Here is a 20,855-nt window from a genome sequence, read left to right as displayed (position 1 = left end):
ACCGTTGGAGAGGTGGAAGACGAGGTTCAGCCAGAGGGTTAACTGCCATGGGTACGTGAATCTGAGGTACTGGGACGGGAACTGTTCCCGGGGTAAGTCGATCAGATATCTGCTTTATGGAAGTCAGCATCTCCGACAGAAGATGAGAATGTCTAGCCATTAAGGCCTCTTGCTGAACCAGGGCGGCTTCGTGGCGTTGGACAGTCTCCTGGTGGTGGGACAGCATGGCAACAAGGTCCTGGGAACTGGCTGCCTCTGGGTTCATTTCTGTCTCTGTGTTTCTGTCAGGACCCGGTTACGAACCTGGGTCTCCGGAGTGAGAAACAGTCACTAAACCAACTGAGCCACGAATAGTCAGCAGAACCCAGAAGATGAGGCAGACACAGCAGTACTTGAGACGGTGTATTTAATGAAGTAAAAAGTGAAATTCTTCTGGAAAACATGTAACTCCACAACCTCAAAAGGAATTCCACAAGAACAAAGGCAATCCTCCAAGACAAAAAGGCAAATTCACAAGGTGGAAGGCACAGCACAAAAAGCCTCAAAAGATACTCAAAAACAAACAAACAAGAACAAAAAACAGAATTCCACAAGAGAGTCCACCGGGATCAACAAGAGCTCACAGAGTACTAGGGCTGGGTGCTAACATACAAACATAGAGCAAAGGACTGAGGAAAACAAAGGGTTTAAATACAATCAGGGGAAACGAGGCACAGGTGCAAATAATAATGGGGATCAAGGGAAAACAAAAGGTCAAAAGGCACAATGGGGGCATCTAGTGACCAAAAACCGGAACAACCCTGGCCAAATCCTGACACTATTGGATAATCTCAGGAAGGTCCCTCCATGGTGGCTCCATATTGGTGGGCTTTATGGTTTTGTGAGCTTTATGATATTGTGATATTTAATATTCATATGCAATGTTTGATTGTGTTTAGTGCGAATGAAGTTGGTAAGAATGACTGGACGACGGTAATAAAGAAAATGGAGCTAAAAAAGCAAAATCTGGAAACAAATAGCAGTTTCTGGTTGGTACAATTCATGAGTAAGGATGTTGATTTGGGAGACCTCGGTGTTGAAGAGTCTGAGGATGCTTCAACTGTGATGGGAATCATGTTCCAGAATTCCCTAAATGCCCTGTCAGGGTGTAGGAGGTCAAAGTAGCGAGGACCCAGGGCTGTCGAGCACGTTTCCTATGTGGAGGCAGTGAAAATCTTTGGAGAGAGTAGAGATGATGAATCTCTGGCAGTGGATGACCAGCAGCCTATTGATATCATTCATCAGATAAAATATCCTGAAATATTAATGGTGAAGAAGGTGGATTTTGTTTGCGTTTATTGCACAGGTGATTCATTGTACAAGGACAAACGAATAAAAACATTGGAGAAACTGGATTGTGAAAGTGGCCAAAAGGTTATTGGATCTTCAGGACTTCACGGCAGAAACATTGCAGGGAATACTGTCGGGAGATGCTCCCCCCGTCTCAGGCCCCAGAGCCTGTGTAGGGTTCTGAGAAGACATTTGAAACTGACAGTGTTTTTTCTTTATTTTGATGGGGATAATATGAGTATGTTTTTTTTCTGCGTTAAAGTTACAGTTTTCACCCCATACAGTAGTTGGTGTCATACACCAAGTCAGGAGTGTTTTGGACGTTGCAGGAGCACATTGGAGAAGAAAGACGGAGAGAGCGTTTGTTTGAAATTGAAAAGCGTCTAGGTAGCTTTTGATAAAGAAGAACGTCAAGACGAAGCAGCTGCATTAGATGTGGGATGAACTGTTGAGTGCTACATCCCGAGGGGTTCGTGCTGATTGTACGGAGACTGTGCCAGCCGTTTAAATGGCGAGAAAGCAAGAACAAGATGTATGTCAGGAGAAGTGCAGTATTATCACAAGGAGACTTGGAATATGGAGGGGGAAAAGAGAGGCAGAGGAGGTCTAAGAGAGAGAGGGAGGAAGAGGGTGAGCTTGAGTTGGTTAAAAATGGCGGGAAAAAGAGAGCTGGTTTGTTAAAGGAGAATGGTAGAAAGTGTAAGCAGAGTGAGCTGAAGAGGAAGTGAATGAGGGTGAATTATCAGAGGTTCTAGGTGTAGTGGAGACTTGTACCGAGGTTCAGGATAAAGATGAGTCTGACAGTAGGAGTAAAATTTTAGGAAAAAGTGGACCCTTGCCTTTTGACTGATCCATTTGTGGTTTCAGGGTGGGTAAAAACAGAGTTGAGTGCTGTGGAATCATTGAGGGTAACCAGACGTGGACTTGTGATAATTGTTTGTGTTTCTGCTGGTCAGAGGGAGAATGCGCTCCGCAATAAACTAATGGGGGCAAGAAATGTGAATTGTTTCACTCTCAAGAAATAGGGCGCAATTGAAAGGAGAGATAACTGGGGTAGCAGTAAATGTAAAAGTTAACCAACTGAAGTGGAAGATTCCTGCAGTATTTGTGATGCTCGTTGTTTGGTGCGACGCAGACGGGGTGGCAGGGTGAGTTTTGATGTCGAGCCTTTGCCAGACAAAGTGATGTTAGGATATATAAAGTTATCCTGTACGAGCTTTTGTGGTGATGTCCCATCCTTTCAAGTTGTTGGCATGTGGTAGGACTAAATATATTAAAATAGAAAAGTACTGTGGTGCAATTTTAACTGTATTTATTTATTATATTTTTTTGTGAGTGTGGTGTTAGAGATGATAGGGTATTTGTTTATTTTTATTTTTTATAGCAAAGTATAAAGGTACTCCAGTCTAGTAGGTGGCGGTCATGCAACAATTTGGATGTCAACCGCCGTTAAACCTCAAAGAAGAAGAAGAAGAAGGGGTCATGCACCTTTAACGTGTGTTTGCGGACCGCTACAACACCATAGAAGAAGACCTCTTCCGTTTTGTTCAGTTTGGGTTCCTAGTGAATACACCCAACTTGTGTCAACATTGGGCTTTTTAACATTTTACCTGCAAACCAGCCAAACAAAGACATATTTTCTGACAAGGAAAAAGTGCGTTTTGAGAGGATTCCACGCAATTATATTGCAAGACTGCTAGATATGCGAGTATGTGCAGTTTAGCTAGCTAGCTAAACTGTCGTTGAATTATTGATGCTAAATCGGGATTTGCTTTGCAAATGTGTTTAGCTAGCTAGCTCACTATAGAGTCAGCCTTGGCGTATGTTATTTAAAAGTAGACAGATCACTGACTTTTCAAATCAATATAGCTAGTTAATACTAAACTGCTAGTGTGAGATTACGTACAGGGTAACATAGCCAGCTTGTAAGTAATACAAGCTAGCTAACACGTAATATTACTAACGGGTTGTTAGCCAGTGGCAGCTAACTAGCGATACAATTTAGACTAATGTATTATTGTCTAACGTTATAATTGGTCATTATTAGACTTAAATAGGGTAGATCGAGGATGTGATTATGATTTTTTGATAGCGGTACAGGTAGGCCTAAGAGTTTCCCGTTTGTCCGGTACAACTGCAGTCCTTCCGTGGGGTGATGAAATTCATACTTTTAATAAACACGTCCAGTCATCAATTCTCAACTCTGCGTCGATATAAGAGAACAGAGTTGAGCGTTCCTCAGCTGCTTAAATTCCTGACTTGGAAGACGCAACACGTCTTCTAGACTTCCATGTCGAGTTGCAGGGAGGTCGTTTGAATTGAGAAAATACTCTATTATTAAATATGTTGCTCCATTTCGTAATCCAACAATGTGTACACAGCCATCTTTTCTATGCCAAATCTGATCGTTGATCGAGACAGGTTAGTGTCATGACATGCAGCACTTTGGGGTGAGACACCCACCTGTCTCAATCGATGACAGATGATTTTAAATAGACAAGATGGTGGCGTATGCATTGTTGGATTACTTAATGGAGCAAAACAATTATTTAATATAATAACCAAGCACTTTCTAAATTCAAACAAACCCCCTGTTACTAGACATGGAAATATAGAAGATATTAGAATCTAGAAGAAGTGTTGTCTTCCAAGTTGGGAATTGACGTATCGCCACGTAAAGGTTGGTCTCAAATTCTCAGCACTATTATTTATACTACTGTGTAACTGCTGCATGGAAGTGTTCACATATCACCGCTTTTTCAAAGTGTAGCTACTGACAGTTGAGCTAGTCAGACATCTTTTAGCTGGCTCTGGACATGGCTAGCTAACTGAATATATTATTATAATGTAGGTTAAAGTTTCGAGAGTTCGGGACTTTATAGTTATATCAGCATTTTTGTCAAAATTGAGTTATTGACATGCCTTGTTCTGTTCAATGTTCAACCTATATAGTACTCTAAATACCCCTAATTAATGTTAAGGTCAAATTAATACAGTATAAAAAATTGCATAAACTGTTGAAACCAAAGATGGATCGGAACGTTAAAGCCAGTTATCTCAATCATGTTTTTCCAGGTAGAACCTTGTAGTCCTAAGCTCTCGCTCCATTTCTGCTGTTGTGATCTAATTATTAGGGACTTTATCATAGCAGCCTGATTGAGCATTGTATTGTTGTTTGATTAATGACGGACTGTGGTAGGTAAATGGATGTAAACATACAATTTGTCAGTGGTGATTATTGTGCTCACTTTCATCCTGTGTCAATCTGTCTGTTCTTAGCTGGCCCCACCAATTCCTACCATCATGCCTGCTCTACTAGAGAGGCCCAAACTGTCCAATTCCATGGCACGCGCCCTGCACAAACACATCATGCGAGAGCGAGACCGCAAGAGACAAGGTAAGAAAGAACCCTCTCTACTCAATGACACTGGTAGTTTGCAAACTCCAACAAAGTTGCAGGTAACACGCTGATATCAGCTCCTGAGCAAGGCAGTTAACCCACTGTTCCCCGTATTCAGAGGGGTTGGGTTAAATGCATAATCCACATTTCAGTTGAATGCATTCAGTTGTACAACTGACTAGGTATCCCCCTTTCCTGTTCTGTAACCCTCTCACCCAACATTGTGTCACAGAGGAGGAAGAAGTAGACAAAATGATGGAGCAGAAGCAGAAGGAGGAGGAGGAAAGGAAGAGAAAGAAAGAGGTGGAAGAGAGAATGTCTTTAGATGAGACGAAAGAGCAGGTGAGTTATTGAGCTCTTTAGTGCCTCACTCTCTCTTTCGGGGTTCCTCTTAACTCCTCTTTATTTTTGTCCCTCTTTCTCTCCCTTAGATCATGAAGATGGGGGAGAAGCTACAGGGGCTACAAGAAGAGAAACACCAGCTCTTCCTCCAGTTGAAGAAAGTGCTCCATGAGGAGGAGAAGAGACGGAGGAAAGAACAGAGGTAAAGGCACTGGAGGTCTTGAAAAATCACTTATCCCTAGCCTGGTGGTCCCAGATCTGCAGGGGCTGTTTTGCAAACATCTATGGTTGTTGTTGAAAGCACATACATACAGCACATACAGATCTGGCACCACCAGGCTAACACATTCCCCAGCAACCGACGTATGTTATTGGCGTTTGATATGAAAGTCAGTCCTATTTGCTGATAAACTTTACTATACTCACACATTGTGACTATGGACAAGATCTTACTTTCTTTCCCCAATGTTTTCTTGTAGTGACATGACAACCCTGACATCTGCTACGTACCAGCCCAGCATGGCTATCCACTCAGGACAACATCTGCTCAGCATGCAAGGTAATTCACACTGATTGATATAATACAAGCGTAATTGTCTATACACACATACTGTTAGTTGTACTATGCACATTACCAGCCTCCCTCTCTCCCTTTGTGTATCTTTCTCTCCGTGTTACCCTCCTCTCTATATCAATGATCAGCAGGTCAAGTGAGTCATGGCCGCTCTGCTGCTCTGCTTGGAGAACGCAGTAAACAGCTCTTCCAGTCTCCTGTCCTTCCTGTGAGTGAGCAGATTTCATAAATACTAGGGTTTCCAGTATTTGGCCTCAAGCCCTCCGTGTATGTAGCAGGCACTTGTTCCTGTTGATTATAATTAGGACTTCAGTGGCTTGAGGACTGACGAATGGGGACCCAATATGCCCTGATTTTATAAAGTGTTCTATACTTAATTTAGGTCTGGCCTGAATGTAATCTACTAATAGTATATGGAATTTAGTAGACCCTTTTATCCAAGGCGACTTATAGTACATTGAATGTGTTTGAAAACGTGTCCTGTATGTTACTTGACAGGGGCGTCACTACCAGAGCCAGCCAGGGATGAGCTCCGTGGGCTCCGAGCATGGGCAGTATTCAGCCAGCCAGGCAGCCCATGGCCCCTACGGCCAGCTCACCCAGGCACAGCACTCCTCTCCCTTCGCCACCAGCCAGCATGTCCCTGTCAGCTACGCCAGCAGCTCGCAGCTCAGAGGTAACCACTTTCAGTTTAATTGTTATTTGAGAGACGTGTTGTCTATATGACATTGAAAGCCTAATATAATGTGTTGTAGCTTGGTCCCAGATCTTTTTGTTCTGGTTTGCCAATTCCTATGGTCATTGTTAAGCCAAACATGTTTGACAAACAGATATGGGAGCAGTCGGGTTTGTGTTGTTTTTCAAGGTGACCATGTTGTGGTCATTATGAGAAGTTTATTGTGTATGCTGTTTGTGTGCGTGCTTCATTCATAAACCGCTCCTTAATGCCGTCCCCGTCCAGGTGCCTCAGCATTCCAGGCCATGCAGTACCTGCCTCACCAGCAGCAGGGCTACGCTGTACACAGCCACTTTACCTCTCAGCCAGGTACCTTACACCTGCGTGTCTGTGTCTAATAATGTCTATAGGTTGGTGTAGGCCTCACACTTGGGATTGTGGCATATTTCATATAAGGTTTATGCGTAATGACACTGGGATGGGTGTGCTGACTTTACTACTCACTTACTACTCTCTTGCTTCACTCAATTTTTCTCTGTTCACCATTTTTTTTTTTTTTTTTTTTTTTTTTTCCCAGGATTAATCCCCAGTGCTGGGATCCCTCTACAGAAGCAGCTTGAACATGCTAATCAACAATCTGGTTTCACTGACTCTGTAAGTTCATTGGGCCCCATATCGACTGGCAAAATGGCATGACACAGGATGATATGGTTATATAACAGTGTTATAAACCATAGTGTTTAAACAATGCATGTTGATCACAAGCAGTGTACTGTATTTCAGTTTGTGAGCGGGTCATCTGTGGTTATCTTGCACGTAACTGGCCCTTAATCTTTTTCTGCTGTGTTTTTGTGGTGGCTTCAGAGTACTCTACGGCCCATGCACTCTCAGACACTTCATGCCTGTGCTGCAGGCCTGCTGCCTACCCCCTCCCTCGCAGTACAGATCCCCGCTGCCAAGGTAAAGCCCACCTACCCTGGGTCATGTTCGTTAGGGCACGCAGCAAAACGTTTTGCAATGAAAAACCAAAACAAGTCTTTCTTATTGGAAGCATTCAGTTAGTACTTCTCCATTACACTCCACTTTTTTCAGTTTTGTGCCTAATGAACACAACCCTGCTTTATGCATTGCTCTCTTCCTTCTATGGTATGAAACACACCACAGGGTTACGAAATCGGTCAGCTTTGTTAATTCATAACCTAATCTTTTCCTGCGCCTCCTGTTCTTTGTGAATAGTCTGGCTTACCGTATGCCCATCCCCCCCGTCCAGCCTCTCCGGGAAGCTTTACCCATGGAACACCTCCACAGCAGGCTCACCCAGTGAGTATCCTATCAGACATTACCCACATCTGAGCAGCACAACCCCTTATATACAGCCTTGGTGCTGCCGGATAGATCAAATGGCCAATGATAATGGCCTCGACGAAATACAATGAATACGTCATGAAAATCAACACCAGTCGTGTAGTGACATGGTTTAGCCTATTCATCACTATTTTAGACTAAAGCAGGGGCCTTCAACCTTTTCTTGCCCAGGCAAACCGGTGACCCATTGCTTGTCTTGTGAATAATGGCAATGACATGTAATCAACATGTTAAAATGAATAGATTTGGTCGAAAGCTTTTCATTATTTTGACCTCCCCACATTATAATTGGAGAGGTGTGATCTCTAATATAGCCTATTATTAGAAAGTTAACTCCAAGCTATGGCTGGGACGATTATGCAATTTAGTGTAACGATTGTCATGCAAATGACCACAGATGCTAGCTGTGTTCGAATACCCATACTAACATACTGTATACTACACACTTAATGAGTATATACCACATACTATGTACTATTAGTTCATTTTAGTATACTGTAAATGAACAGCATGCTTTCAGTTGAGCGTACTAGCTCTTTGCATGTCTACCTGGAAGTTGATGCTGTTGCTAGTTAGCATAACAAATGACGAGTTAGACATTTTACGACTTCGGGTGTGTTCTTAAATTCAATCTGGAGTTCCAGAGTGCGCTCGTAAATTCAGAACGTTCTCCTTTTGTAAATTCAGAGCGGTTCGCTCGGGCTGAGGAGTCGGGTTGATTTGACTGTTCTGACCTTACAAAGGCAGTCAAGCACCCAAGCTAACGTTGGCTAGCTACTTCCAGACACAAGTGAGACCATTCTGAAAATTTCACTCGCCCTAGCAGAGCTGGTTAGGCAGTTTTCATGTTATCCAGAGCGTTTGTGGCTGTGACTGTGCTGCTGTCAACAATTTAATTGCGCTTTTTTTGTCGACGTTTACTGACACCGGCCATATTCAAGGGGTGTTGAGTGTTCATAAATTCATTATTCTGCACTGTCTAGTACACTCAGATGAGAGTGCTCTGAAATTGGAGTAGATGGCCAGAGCGAATTTACGAAAGCACCCGGATGTCCATTGTGAACGCGCAACGACACGCGCAACCACTATACCATTTATTAAGCTAAGAATGACAGGAATAATGAAGTCGGTAAACGTTGGTTAGTTAGTAATGATATGCTAGGTTGTTCGTATGGACAGCGTAGCTAACAAATTGTCAGCCAACATAACGTGTAAGGTAACTTATTTGAAAAATCATTACTTTATTACATTGCTCCACAGTTTCTTAACATTTGTCATAATTAGTTAAAGCAATGAATTTGTATCCGTTATGGTTGTGCTTCGACTGCATGTTTTCTTCAAATCTGGAAACGATTGTGAAGCCATGCCCATTTCCTGAAGAATTGCATTATGGGCCTGAAAGTACGGAAAGTGTCTTCTGCGTGTGTACTCCATATTTTGGCAAATGTAGTACGACATCCTAGAACTTTTGGCCTACTAACTATATCTATACTATGACCAATAAGTATACCTTATACTCAAGTCACGTCCTAATTAGTATGGTTAGTGCGGTTAGTATGAGTATTCGAACACAGCTATTGACATTTTGGTAAAACAAAATGTTTAAATTGTATTGCATCTTTGAAAGACATACCTAATGAATACAACTTGTCGTGGAAATACTAATCAATAATGAGAAGAGACGATCACAATCACCAATCAGGATATTACTTTATTCAAAACTTCTTAACATCGATTCGTTATTGAAATAATGAAGCTGGTCAACGAACTACCCTAGATGATTCGTTGAGAGCCCAACTAGCGGATTTGAGCCACAGCATTTTATTGCAAAGTACATCCTTCTGAATGTTCATGACAAACAGCAGATGCATGGAATGGGTCACAAGGTTTCGATTTGTATGAAAGATACTAATAATTCACAGCAGACAGTATCTGCTGTAAAGACCATTTTCAGTGTGTGGAAACCAGGGTCTGGCCCCCAAAAGAATGTTCCCCTCATCATTATCCATACCCGAGCCATCCTCACCCTGGTACCTCCTGGCACACAAACACCAACTCATGCTATGGAATGCGGTTTTTAGGCTTTTATCACCAAAGGCATGGTAAATCCACTGTCAGCATTAATCCCCCAGAGGCCCAACTCAGAAGACCACGCACAGATGAGTGTTCTAAAATCTCTATTCTACTCCATAAAACAACCATTTGATGCTATAACAGTATTATAACATAATCTTGTAATTTTTCTCAACCTAAAAGTAAATTACAAGGTTGTAAAACATGAATTCACATGTAGAAAACAGATAGGTCATCAAACAACCTTTAACTCAAAACATGTAGAAAAACACCTCCTTGCGCTAGTATACTGCTCCTGACCAAGGCAGTTAACCCACTGTTCCTAGGCCGTCATTGAAAATAATATTTTGTTCTTAACTGACTTGTCTAGTTAAATAAAGATAAAATAAATACAAAAAATACTACCATTGTAAATTGATTCGTTGAGCCTTTTAACCTTGACATAAAATGATCCTTCATTGGGAATTATTTAAACATTAATATTGTTAAGAAATGATCAGCAATCTAAATCAGAGGTCATTTTTCATGAGTACGAAACAAAACATGTTGATACTGAGCATACTTACCCTAGTCAGCATAGTGGAAATAACTATTTCCATTCCAGAAACTAAAATAAGCATATTTTGTTGGACAAATCCAGGTAGTGAATCCTGGTTTAAGTAAAATGTATTGCTTTGGTGCCTAATGAACATGACCCCAGGACAAGCAACATGATTCCACTATTTATAAGGCAATACCTATAGATCAAATAGATTAGGGACTCGTTCAGTCTCAGGATCTGGGCATGCTAGTACACAACAACAATCAATCCATAATACATACATTTCTTCACTCATAGTTATTAACATACTGAACTCAGTCAGTTTTAAAAATCATTCAGTTTCCAAATCGTAATCAAAACCCAATTATCCGACCCATTTTTAGAATGAGATTGCTCATTGATTGACATGACATCACTCAAACTTAACCCTCAATTTAACACACATCAACATTGGCAGAATGTACATATATTAACATGCAGTATAATTACCATATAATTCTAGTATTAAGTTATCATGATTATTATTGTAGATCAGTATCTTAATGCATTGTTAATCTAAATGACTATAAATTTAGCAGTGTGTTGACCTCAATCAACCTGATTCCCCAAAATAAACAACTTTAAGACAAGTCAATCAATTATGGGCACTGTTGACCAACCCCCCCCCCCCCCCCCTCCCTCCGGCATCTCTTCACATTCTTCAGATAGCTTTACAGTTCAAAGTGGATGGCCCATGATAATGTCCCAATTTCAATATCTCACCTGGGCCGCCACCACCTTCACCACCCATTATGTCTTGTCCATTTGTCAACTAGTATACCTGCAACATAAGATAAGCTTCGGAACAGATCTCTCCCCATACTCACTTCATGTGGACTCCTGTCACACTCCTGAGAGAAGGCATGAGAGAAAAAAAACAGTCGATAACTTCGATTGGATGCTGTCCACCGGTTGCTGGCTCGGACTCGGGTCTCTCGGTAGAAATGGTGTAGACAGGGCCGTATTGAACGCCTTTGTCGCTCTTCTTCAGCCAGTTCGAGGGGGTTCACACCGTTCTCTGCCAAATGATCCCTGCCATGCATCAAGAGAGGACAGATCAGAACAACAGTTTAGTTCAGTTAATGTCTGATTCAGGAAATCCAGACAAGCATTGATTATTATGACAAACTATTACTTTCACCAATTATTCTTAATACAAATTTCAGAGACTTGAGACTTAATAAAACTTGTCAGAGAATAACACATTCTGTTGAAACCATTTTTTCAAATTGGCTTATGCTCCCCTCATCGCAGAGCCACAGGATCGGGAAGTTAGACCTCTAACCCATCGGGAGAAATCCCAACAATCCAGCAGACCCAATCTGGTGAGATTTGTATCAAAACAGAACAAACAACACGACAATACACTCCTTCATATACAGTTGAAGTCGGACGTTTACACACACCATAGTCAAATGCATTTAAACTCAGATTTGAACAATTCCTGACATTTAATCCTAGTAACAATTCCCTGTTTTAGGTCAGTTAGGATCACCACTTTATTTTAAGAATGTGAAATGTCAGAATAATAGTAGAGTGAATGATTTATTTAAGTTTATTTCTTTCATCACATTCCCATTGGGTCAGAAGTTTACATACATTCACTCAATTAGTATTTGGTAGCATTGCCTTTACATTTGTTACTTCTTTTGACAACAACCAGTGAAATTGCAGTGCGCCAAATTCAAACAACAGAAATCTCATAATTAAAATTCCTCAAACATGCAAGTATTATACATCATTTTAAAGATAAACCTCTTGTTAATCCAACCGCGGTGCCCGATTTCAGAAAGGCTTTACGGCGAAAGCATACCATGCGATTATGTTAGGTCAGCTCCTAGTCACAAAAAAAAAAAATTCCAGCCAAAGAGAGGAGTCACAAAAAGCAGAAATAGAGAAAATTAATTACTAACCTTTGAGCTTCATCAGATGGCACTCATAGGACTTCATGTTACACAATACATACATGTTTTGTTCGGTAAAGTTCATATTTATATCCAAAAATCTTGCGTTATGTTCAGTAATGTTTTGTCTCCAAAAAATCTGGGGAATTTGCCTAGAGCCATATCAATTTACAGAAATACTCATCATAAACTGATGAAAGATACAAGTGTTCTACATAGGAATAGAGAAACTTCTCCTTAACTTGTTATGGCTGCAATCCCCCTATCGGGATAAGTGTCATCAACAAGTGCTAAATAGCATAGCACTACATTCAATAATTATTACTACAAATATACTACAGCTTAGCCTTTTGTTAATCCACCTGTCAAGTCAGATTTTGAAATTATGCTTTACAGCGAAAGCAATCCAAGCGTTTAAGTTTATCGATCGCACAACAAAACATTAAGTACACTTATCATCAGGAAGCTTGGTCACGAAAATCAGAAAAGCAATCAAGTTTACCTTTGATGATCTTCGGATGTTTTCACTCACGAGACTCCCAGTTACACAACAAATGTTCCTTTTGTTCCATAAAAATTATTTTTATATCTAAAATACCTCCGTTTGTTTGACGCGTTATGTTCAGAAATCCACAGGAAAGAGCGGTCACGACAACGCAGACAAATTCCAAATAGTTTCCATAAAATCCACAGAATCATGTAAAATGTTTTTTTTTATAATCAATCCTCAGGTTGTTTTTAAAATATATAATCGATATATTTTAAACCGCAAATGTCTTTCACAGTAGGAGAGGGAAAAGCAATACCTATCCAAACTCTGTTGCGCGAGCAAAACTCATGTGACCAAATGACACGATGTTATCGTTCTGGCTCATTTTTCAAAATAAAAGCCTGAAACTATGTATGAAGACTTGACACCTTGAGGAAGCGATAGGAAAATTGATCTGGTCCATATCCCTTTAAATCCAGCAAAGGGAGGCTATGGAACATGGAGTTTTCAAAATAGAAGCCACTTTCTGTTTTGATTTTCCTCAGGGTTTCGCCTGCAATATCAGTTCTGTTATACTCGCAGACAATATTTTGACAGTTTTGGAAACTTTAGTGTTTTCTATCCAATACTAATGATAATATGCATATATTAGCAACTGAGACTGAGGAGCTGGCCGTTTACAATGGGCACCTTTTCATCCAAGCTACTCAATACTGCCCCTGCAGTCATATGAAGTTAATGCAACCACTGTCAGATTTCAAAAAAGATTTACGGCGAAAGCACACCATGCGATAATCTGAGTACAGAGCTCAGCCACCAAAACAAGCCATGCAGATACCCGTCAAGTTGTGGAGTCAACAAAATTCAGAAATAGCGTTATAAATATTCACTTACCTTTGATCTTCATTGGAATGCACTCCCAGCAATCCCAGTCCCACATGTTTTTCTTTCTTTCGATAAACTCCATAATTTATGTCCAAATACCTCCTTTTTGTTCGTGCGTTTAGTTCACTAATCCAAATGCACAAAGCGTGGGCACTAAGTCCAGCCAAAAAGTAAAAGTTCCATTAAAGTTCGTAGAAACATCTCAAACGATGTATTTAATAAATCTTTAGGATGTTTTTATCATGAATCTTCAATAATATTCCAACCGGACAATTCCGTTGTCATTAGAAACGAGAGGGAACGGAGCTCGTGCTCACGGCCGCGTGCAAGACTAAACTAAATGCTTTCAGCCTGACCAATTGTTGAAACAGCTCTTATTCACTCCCCTTTCACAATAGAAGCCTGAAACAACTTTCTAAAGACTGTTGACATCTACTGGAAGCCTTAGGAATTGCAATCTGACCCTATTTACACTGGATATTGGATAGAAAATCACTTGAAAAACTACAAACCTCTGATTTCCCACTTCTTGGTTGGATTTTTCTCAGGTTTTTGCCTGCCATATGAGTTCTGTTATACTCAGACATTATTTTAACAGATTTGGAAACTTTATTGTTGTCTATCTCGTCTCCCTACCACTGAGGAAGTACAGTTCCCGCTCAGCCCAGTCAAAACTGTTCGCTGCTCTGGCTCCCCAATGGTGGAACAAACTCCCTCACGACGCCAGGACAGCGGAGTCAATCACCACCTTCCGGAGACACCTGAAACCCCACCTCTTTAAGGAATACTTAGGATAGGATAAAGTAATCCTTCTCACCCCCCCCCCTTAAAATATTTAGATGCACTATTGTAAAGTGGCTGTTCCACTGGATGTCATAAGGTGAATGCACCAATTTGTAAGTCGCTCTGGATAAGAGCGTCTGCTAAATGACTTAAATGTAAATGTAAATGTATCCAAATCTACTAATTATATGCACATTCTAGCTTCTGGGCCTGAGTAACAGGCAGTTTATGTTGGGCACACTTTTCATCCGGACGTGAAAATACTGCCCCCTTGCATAAGAGGTTAACTTGGGTCAAGCATTTTGGGGAGCCTTCCACAAGCTTCCCACAATAAATTGGGTGAATTTTGGCCCATTCCTCCTGACAGAGCTGGTGTAACTGAGTCAGGTTTGTAAGCCTAATGCTATTGAAATGATGAAGTAAATCCTTCAAATAATCCAATTAAGTAGTTTTAACTTCTTACGGATCATTGGGACGCTAGCTTCTCACCTCTACAACATCCGGTGAAATTTCAGAGCGCGAAATTCAAATGACAAAAATCGTAATATTAAACATTCATGAAAATACAAGTACCATACATAATTTTAATTTTAAAGTTTAACTTCTTGTTAGTCCAGCCGCTTTGTCAATTTCAAAAAGGCTTTATGGCGAAAGCACACCATGCGATTATCTAAGGGCAGCGGCCCGCACACAAAATCATTACATACATTTCCAACCAAGCAGAGGCAGAAATAGCGATAAAATAAATCACTTACCTTTGAAGATCTTCGTCCTTTTGTTCTATAACGTCCTTTATATCCCAAAAAATCCATTGGCGCGCTTGACTCCGTAATCCACCGGTTTCCCTCGTTCAAAATGCATACAAATGAATCCAGTAAGTTACCAATTAACGTCTTCCAAACATATCAATCCTAATCAATCCTCAGGTACCCTAATATGTAAATAAACTATAAAATTTAAGATGGAGAATACTGGAGACCATTACCGGAGATAAATAGCGAAGTACGCTCACTCACCGGAATGCGCTACAAACACTACAGCCAAAATGGGATCTGCTTTCTAAAACTACAAATTCTAGCTCAATTTTCAAAAAACAAGCCTGAAACTCTATCTAAAGACTGTTGACATGTAGTGGAAGCCCTAGGAACTGCAATCTGGGAGGTCTTCCTTTTATATTCCCATTGACAACCGTAGTGATCAGGGGTGAGCTGAAAAAAACAAATTTCTGGATGGATTGTCCTCGGGTTTTCGCCTGCCATATCAGTTCTGTTATACTCAGACATTATTTTTTAACCGTTTTGGAAACGTTAGAGCGTTTTCTATCCAATACTACCAATGATATGCATATCCTAGCTTCTGGGCCTTAGTAACAGGCAGTTTACTTTAGGCACCTCATTCCACTTCCGAATACTGCCCCCGAGCCCGAAGAAGTTAACATCTTGGCACACAATAAAGACAATTACCAGAAATGGCATGAAAGGTCCTCCAAGTGTTTCTCCGCAGAGATTTTCACATGCGCAAAAGGGATTTATTTACCATCATAGCAGTCAAACAAATGAACTCGACATCTGACACTGATGTAAAACCAGATCTTGCGCCTTGTAATAAAAGTGGATTACATTTTCTCATGCGACTTATTTAAATTACTTCATTACATCACATTCGATCTGTAATGATAATTAGTTTGACGGAAAACCCTAAGTTAGGCTTTGTGCTACGTTGTAAGTTACGTTGATTTTCCACATTTAATTCGCTTTAACTCTTTGTGAAAAGGGTTTATACGATAATTAACTCCTCTAAGACTACAAAAAAAATAAACACATTTTCAGGCAATATGGGCGGTTTTATTTTAAATGTAGTACCTGGACTGAGACCATCCCATAAGCGTTTCATAGCAACATCGTTAGGGTGAGTTAACCAAAAGTGGACAAACTCCAATCCAGTTTGAGACAATTGCCCTGCCTTTGTAGACGGTTTAATAATGCTGAAACCTCATCTTCATCAAATGATCCATAAAAGGGACCAACTCAGAAAACCTATCTATTATTTTCCCAACCCTGACGTACGTCTACGTCTGGGTGCGCAAGTTAGTATATTATTATCGTTTAGTTCCATCATTACTTCATCAAATCTCTAGTAATCCATAATGCACGCATAGCATTTGTCATATTTTCATATCTTCACCGAATCAATATGGAACGTTAGAAATTCTTCGGTACTCACATCAACCAATCCATTGGCTCAGCAAACATTCTCCCAGTGGAAAAAAAAGTTTCCCGGACACTGCCCTGCCCGGTCATGGAATCCTAGATGGTTCTCTAGCTTCCCAGAAATCATGGCAAAGTCTAGCCTCCCAGAAACTATAGACTTGCTGCTACTATCTAAAATGACATCCCTCTCTCAATTACCACTCTTGATATTCTATGATGGGCAGTGATGGACGGAACCCCAAGGTAACGTTATATCAAGACTTATTATCCAAATTTCAATCATCTTATTTAGCAAATTTCTATATCTTATTATCCAAATGTAAGATTAACACTTATTTCTACCCTCACACACTCTCCTATCGCATTCACAGAACACAAATAAATGACAGAGGTGAATGAGACGGACAAGGAAAACTGGTTAGCGCTGTTTTTTTAGTTTTCAATCCCTATGTGAACAGGGAAACCCATACCATTATCAAAATATTGCCTAATTAGTGTTTCCAAAACACTCACAATAGCCTCTAACAATAGTAACCCTAGGGCATACCTGTTTACCTAATTTATCAAAACATTACATGTTATAATTTGAACTTCACCAAGCAAGATGCCCTCGCAAGGCATCACCTGCACTCTAGTTCTTCGTTCAATTCATTAACCTCACCAGTCCTACGGTGATCAACCCAGTACCATGGATCTGGACTTTTGGTTGCCCGCAAATGGCATATCCATACCCGAGCCACCTCCACCCTGGTACCGCCCGGCACACAAACACCAACTCATGCTATGGAATGCGGTTTTTAGGCTTTATCACCAAAGGCATGGTAAATCCACTGTCCGCATTAAGCCCCCAGAGGCCCAACTTGGAAGACCACGCACAGAGGAGTGTTCTTAAATCCCTATTCTACTCCATAAAACAACCATTGGATGCAATAACAGTATTATAACATAATCTTGTAATTTCGCCCACAACGAACTACGACATACCTATTGAATCGAACACCGCATTCACACCCCTGTCTTAAAAACAGATGGTTTTGACCGCTTAGATCTTCTGGAAATGAAGCTTCCACTCCAAACTGCCATTCTGCTCGTTTAAGTATTACTAACTTTACCCACTTCATGTCAAAACTGATATTGCGTAAACTATAGCTACTTGAATATAAAGTTTAATCCCCCCTTCTCAAATAAGTGATTATGATGACTATTATACGATAATTGTGCCAGCCCTACTCCAAACATGTTTGCCAATAGCAGCTGGTTAAACAAAGGTTAACCTCTTGGAACTACCCATCCAGGATCCGGGAGAATTGTCATCAACTACACTAATTAGCATTGTGCAACGGTCAAAAAATATTACTAGAAAATATTAATGAAATTACAAGTGAAATATAGTGAATTATAAATTATTTGCTTTACAGCCAAAGCAAGACAAGCGTTTGTGTAAGTTTATCAATAGCCTAGCATAGCATTATGTCCAGCTAGCAGCAGGAAGCTTGGTCACGAAAATCAGAAAAGCAATCAAATGAACCGTTTACCTTTGATTTTCGGATGTTTTAAGTGACGAGACTCCCAGTTAGACAGCAAATGTTCCTTTTGTTCCATAAAGATTATTTTTATACCCAAAATACCTCCTTTTGTTGGTCACGGTATGTTGAGAAATCCACCGGAAATAGCGGTCACGACAACGCCGGGAAAAAAATCCAAATTATGTCCATAATATCGCCAGAAACATGGCAAACGTTTTTTTATAATCAATCCTCAAGGTGTTTTTCAAATATCTATTCGATAATATATCAACCGGGACAAATGGGCTTTTCAGTAGGAGCGAGAGGAAAAATGACTACCTCTGTCTTTTACGCAAGAATCACTCTGAGAGCCCTCAGCTGGCCACTGACGCAATGTAGTCATTTACGCTCATTCTTAAAAATAAAGGCCTGAAACTACATCTAAATGCTGTAGACACCTTAGGGAATACGTAGGAAAAGGAATCTGGTTGATATCCCTTTCAATGGCCAATAGGGGTGCATAGGAACACAACGGTTTCAAAATAAGAGGCACTTCCTGATTGGATTTTCCTCAGGGTTTCACCTGCAATATCAGTTCTGTTATACTCACAGACAATGTTTTGACAGTTTTGGAAACTTTAGAGTGTTTTCTATCCTAAGATGTCAATTATATGCATATTATAGCATCTGGTCCTGAGAAATAGGCGGTTAACTTTGGGAACGTTATTTTTCCAAAAATAAAAATGGTGCCCCCTAGTTTCAAGAGGTTAACAATGGTTTTGCAAAAATGAATGTCCAAGTCAAGAAAGCTTGCCAGTAGCCAGTGTCACTTGCCACGACTGGTACTCGCGGGTGCTTTTTCAAAGCCTATGTCAGATACTCCAGGGAGTGTAATTAGCTCCAGTGAGTGTAATTAGCTCCAATTACTGTAATTAGTTCAATATTAGGAGTTGAGAAATAAATATTAAGATATTCCCCTTTTCCACTCTATGGTATGTAAATCAAAATTGGTTTAGTCAACTGTTGCTAGCGATATTCATTAAAATATTGAAATAAACAACATATTTTTCCACTTATTTTATATATTTTCATGGACCCCCTGCAGTAATTGAATAACCCTGGGCTAGAGGCACCCTATTTTTGATTTGACTGACTCAAGTATATTCTCATATTATATATTCTCATGTTTATTTGGAAGTGATACTTAGAAAACTAGATTCTACTTATATAGTATGATGTTTCCAAATGATCTGTTCATGCTCTTTTGTTTCAATTTTACAGACAACGTTTCAGAGCTCTCCCCAACCTACCCCTCGGCATGCCTACCTCTCCCACGGCCAATCAGGACAGAGGTTCTACCACAACAAGTAAACTAGCCACACCCACCACCAGCAATTACTGAAGGGCATCATCCTCCACACAGTTTCTCTTCAACTGCTGACATAGTACATCAATGTAGATTCTTCTGCCAAAAGACTGTACTGTCAGTATATATAAGCATGTTTTTTCCCCCTGTATCAGTATTTCAGTAGAATCAATCATGACAACACATGAGATAATTTGTATATTCAGAACAATGGTGCTGTTTACATTGTTGATGTATTACCAAATTAAACCAATCTTAAAAGCTCTGTGCTCCTCACTTTTTTACTGATAATAAAAGCCTCTGAAAATACTTATTTTAATCTTATTTAACTAATTTTAAATGATTCAAATGTAAACCCTTCTCAAGGTCCATGGAGAAAATGATAATTTGCAAGGAAGAACATTCCTCTTCCATTCACATAAACATATTTGTGGAAGCCATATTTTCCCGAAACTTTTTAAATTAAAAAAGTTTACAACTGAATTTTATTAAATTGTACTTGAAAACTAAACATGGAATGGCTTTTATTTTAATTAATTTTTTTGTTAATGCGGGAGCGTATGATGTGTTACAAGGGACCATGTGACAAGATACCTGTGGGAGGGAAGTGAATGCGAACTAAATGCTAACGAGCGCATTGCAAAAACGTTGTTCAGTTTCTGACCTAAACTATACCAGTAAATCAAAAATGTTAGTCAGTTTGTGCCACGCTACTAAATTAGCAAACCAAATGCACATTTTAGACAGTGAACTTAAGTGTTATATCTAGCTGGCAAACATTTAGTTGTGAATTCCATACTGTAATTAGATCACCTGACGCATACTGCACAACAGTGAGTGACTCAAGAATCCGGTCTCTCGTTGTGTGCTTGTAAACAAACACTGTGTGACATGTTTATGGGACCTATGATAAGCTTCAAAGATATTTTCAACAGTATTGAAAAACAATCCCATGGCTTTTTCCAAATACCCCGGTATACGGTATACCACCCAAGCCTACTTGTATTTATTTTTATTTCCCCTTTATTTAACCAGGTAGGCTAGTTGAGAACAAGTTCTCATTTACAACTGCGACCAGGCCAAGATAAAGCAAAGCAGTGCGGCACAAACAACACAGAGTTGCACATGGAATAAACAAACACAATAATACAACAAAGTCTATATACAGTGTGTGTAAATTAGGTAGGATGAGGGAGGTAAAGGCAATAAATAGGCCATAGTGGTGAAATAATTACAGTATAGTAATTAAACACGAGTGATAGATGTGCAGAGATGAATATGCAAGTAGAGATAATGGAGTGCAAAGGAGCAAAATAAATAACAGTATGGGGATGAGGTAGTTGGATGGGCTATTTACAGATGGGCTATGTACA

The 20,855-nt window shown here is 40.1% G+C and overlaps 1 protein-coding gene across 7 annotated transcripts; it reads left to right on the top strand.

Annotated features, from left to right (window-relative positions):
- The first annotated feature begins 2,833 nt into the window (after nucleotides 1–2,833).
- LOC124040474 (G protein pathway suppressor 2-like) lies at nucleotides 2,834–19,791 on the top strand. 7 transcript variants are annotated; one of them, XM_046357708.1, is made up of 13 exons: nucleotides 2,836–3,037; nucleotides 4,609–4,726; nucleotides 4,962–5,071; nucleotides 5,161–5,273; nucleotides 5,551–5,630; nucleotides 5,774–5,853; nucleotides 6,144–6,321; nucleotides 6,607–6,690; nucleotides 6,899–6,975; nucleotides 7,186–7,281; nucleotides 7,592–7,641; nucleotides 11,594–11,664; nucleotides 19,398–19,791. In XM_046357708.1, the coding sequence occupies exons 1-12, from the start codon at nucleotides 3,032–3,034 to the stop codon at nucleotides 11,613–11,615; spliced, it is 1,014 nt and encodes a 337-aa protein (XP_046213664.1). In that variant the 5' UTR covers nucleotides 2,836–3,031; the 3' UTR covers nucleotides 11,616–11,664; nucleotides 19,398–19,791. The 7 variants fall into 7 exon arrangements, with proteins under 7 accessions (XP_046213661.1, XP_046213658.1, XP_046213664.1 ...); XM_046357706.1 differs by having other exon boundaries at nucleotides 2,839–3,037; nucleotides 7,558–7,641; XM_046357705.1 differs by lacking the exon at nucleotides 11,594–11,664 and having other exon boundaries at nucleotides 2,834–2,983; nucleotides 7,558–7,641.
- The last annotated feature ends 1,064 nt before the right edge of the window (nucleotides 19,792–20,855 follow it).

Source organism: Oncorhynchus gorbuscha, linkage group LG01 (assembly GCF_021184085.1).
Source record: "Oncorhynchus gorbuscha isolate QuinsamMale2020 ecotype Even-year linkage group LG01, OgorEven_v1.0, whole genome shotgun sequence".
In the NCBI taxonomy this organism is placed as follows: Eukaryota; Metazoa; Chordata; class Actinopteri; order Salmoniformes; family Salmonidae; genus Oncorhynchus; species Oncorhynchus gorbuscha.
The sequence above is the reverse complement of the archived record's forward strand: the minus strand, read 5'-3'. Positions and strand labels throughout refer to the sequence as shown.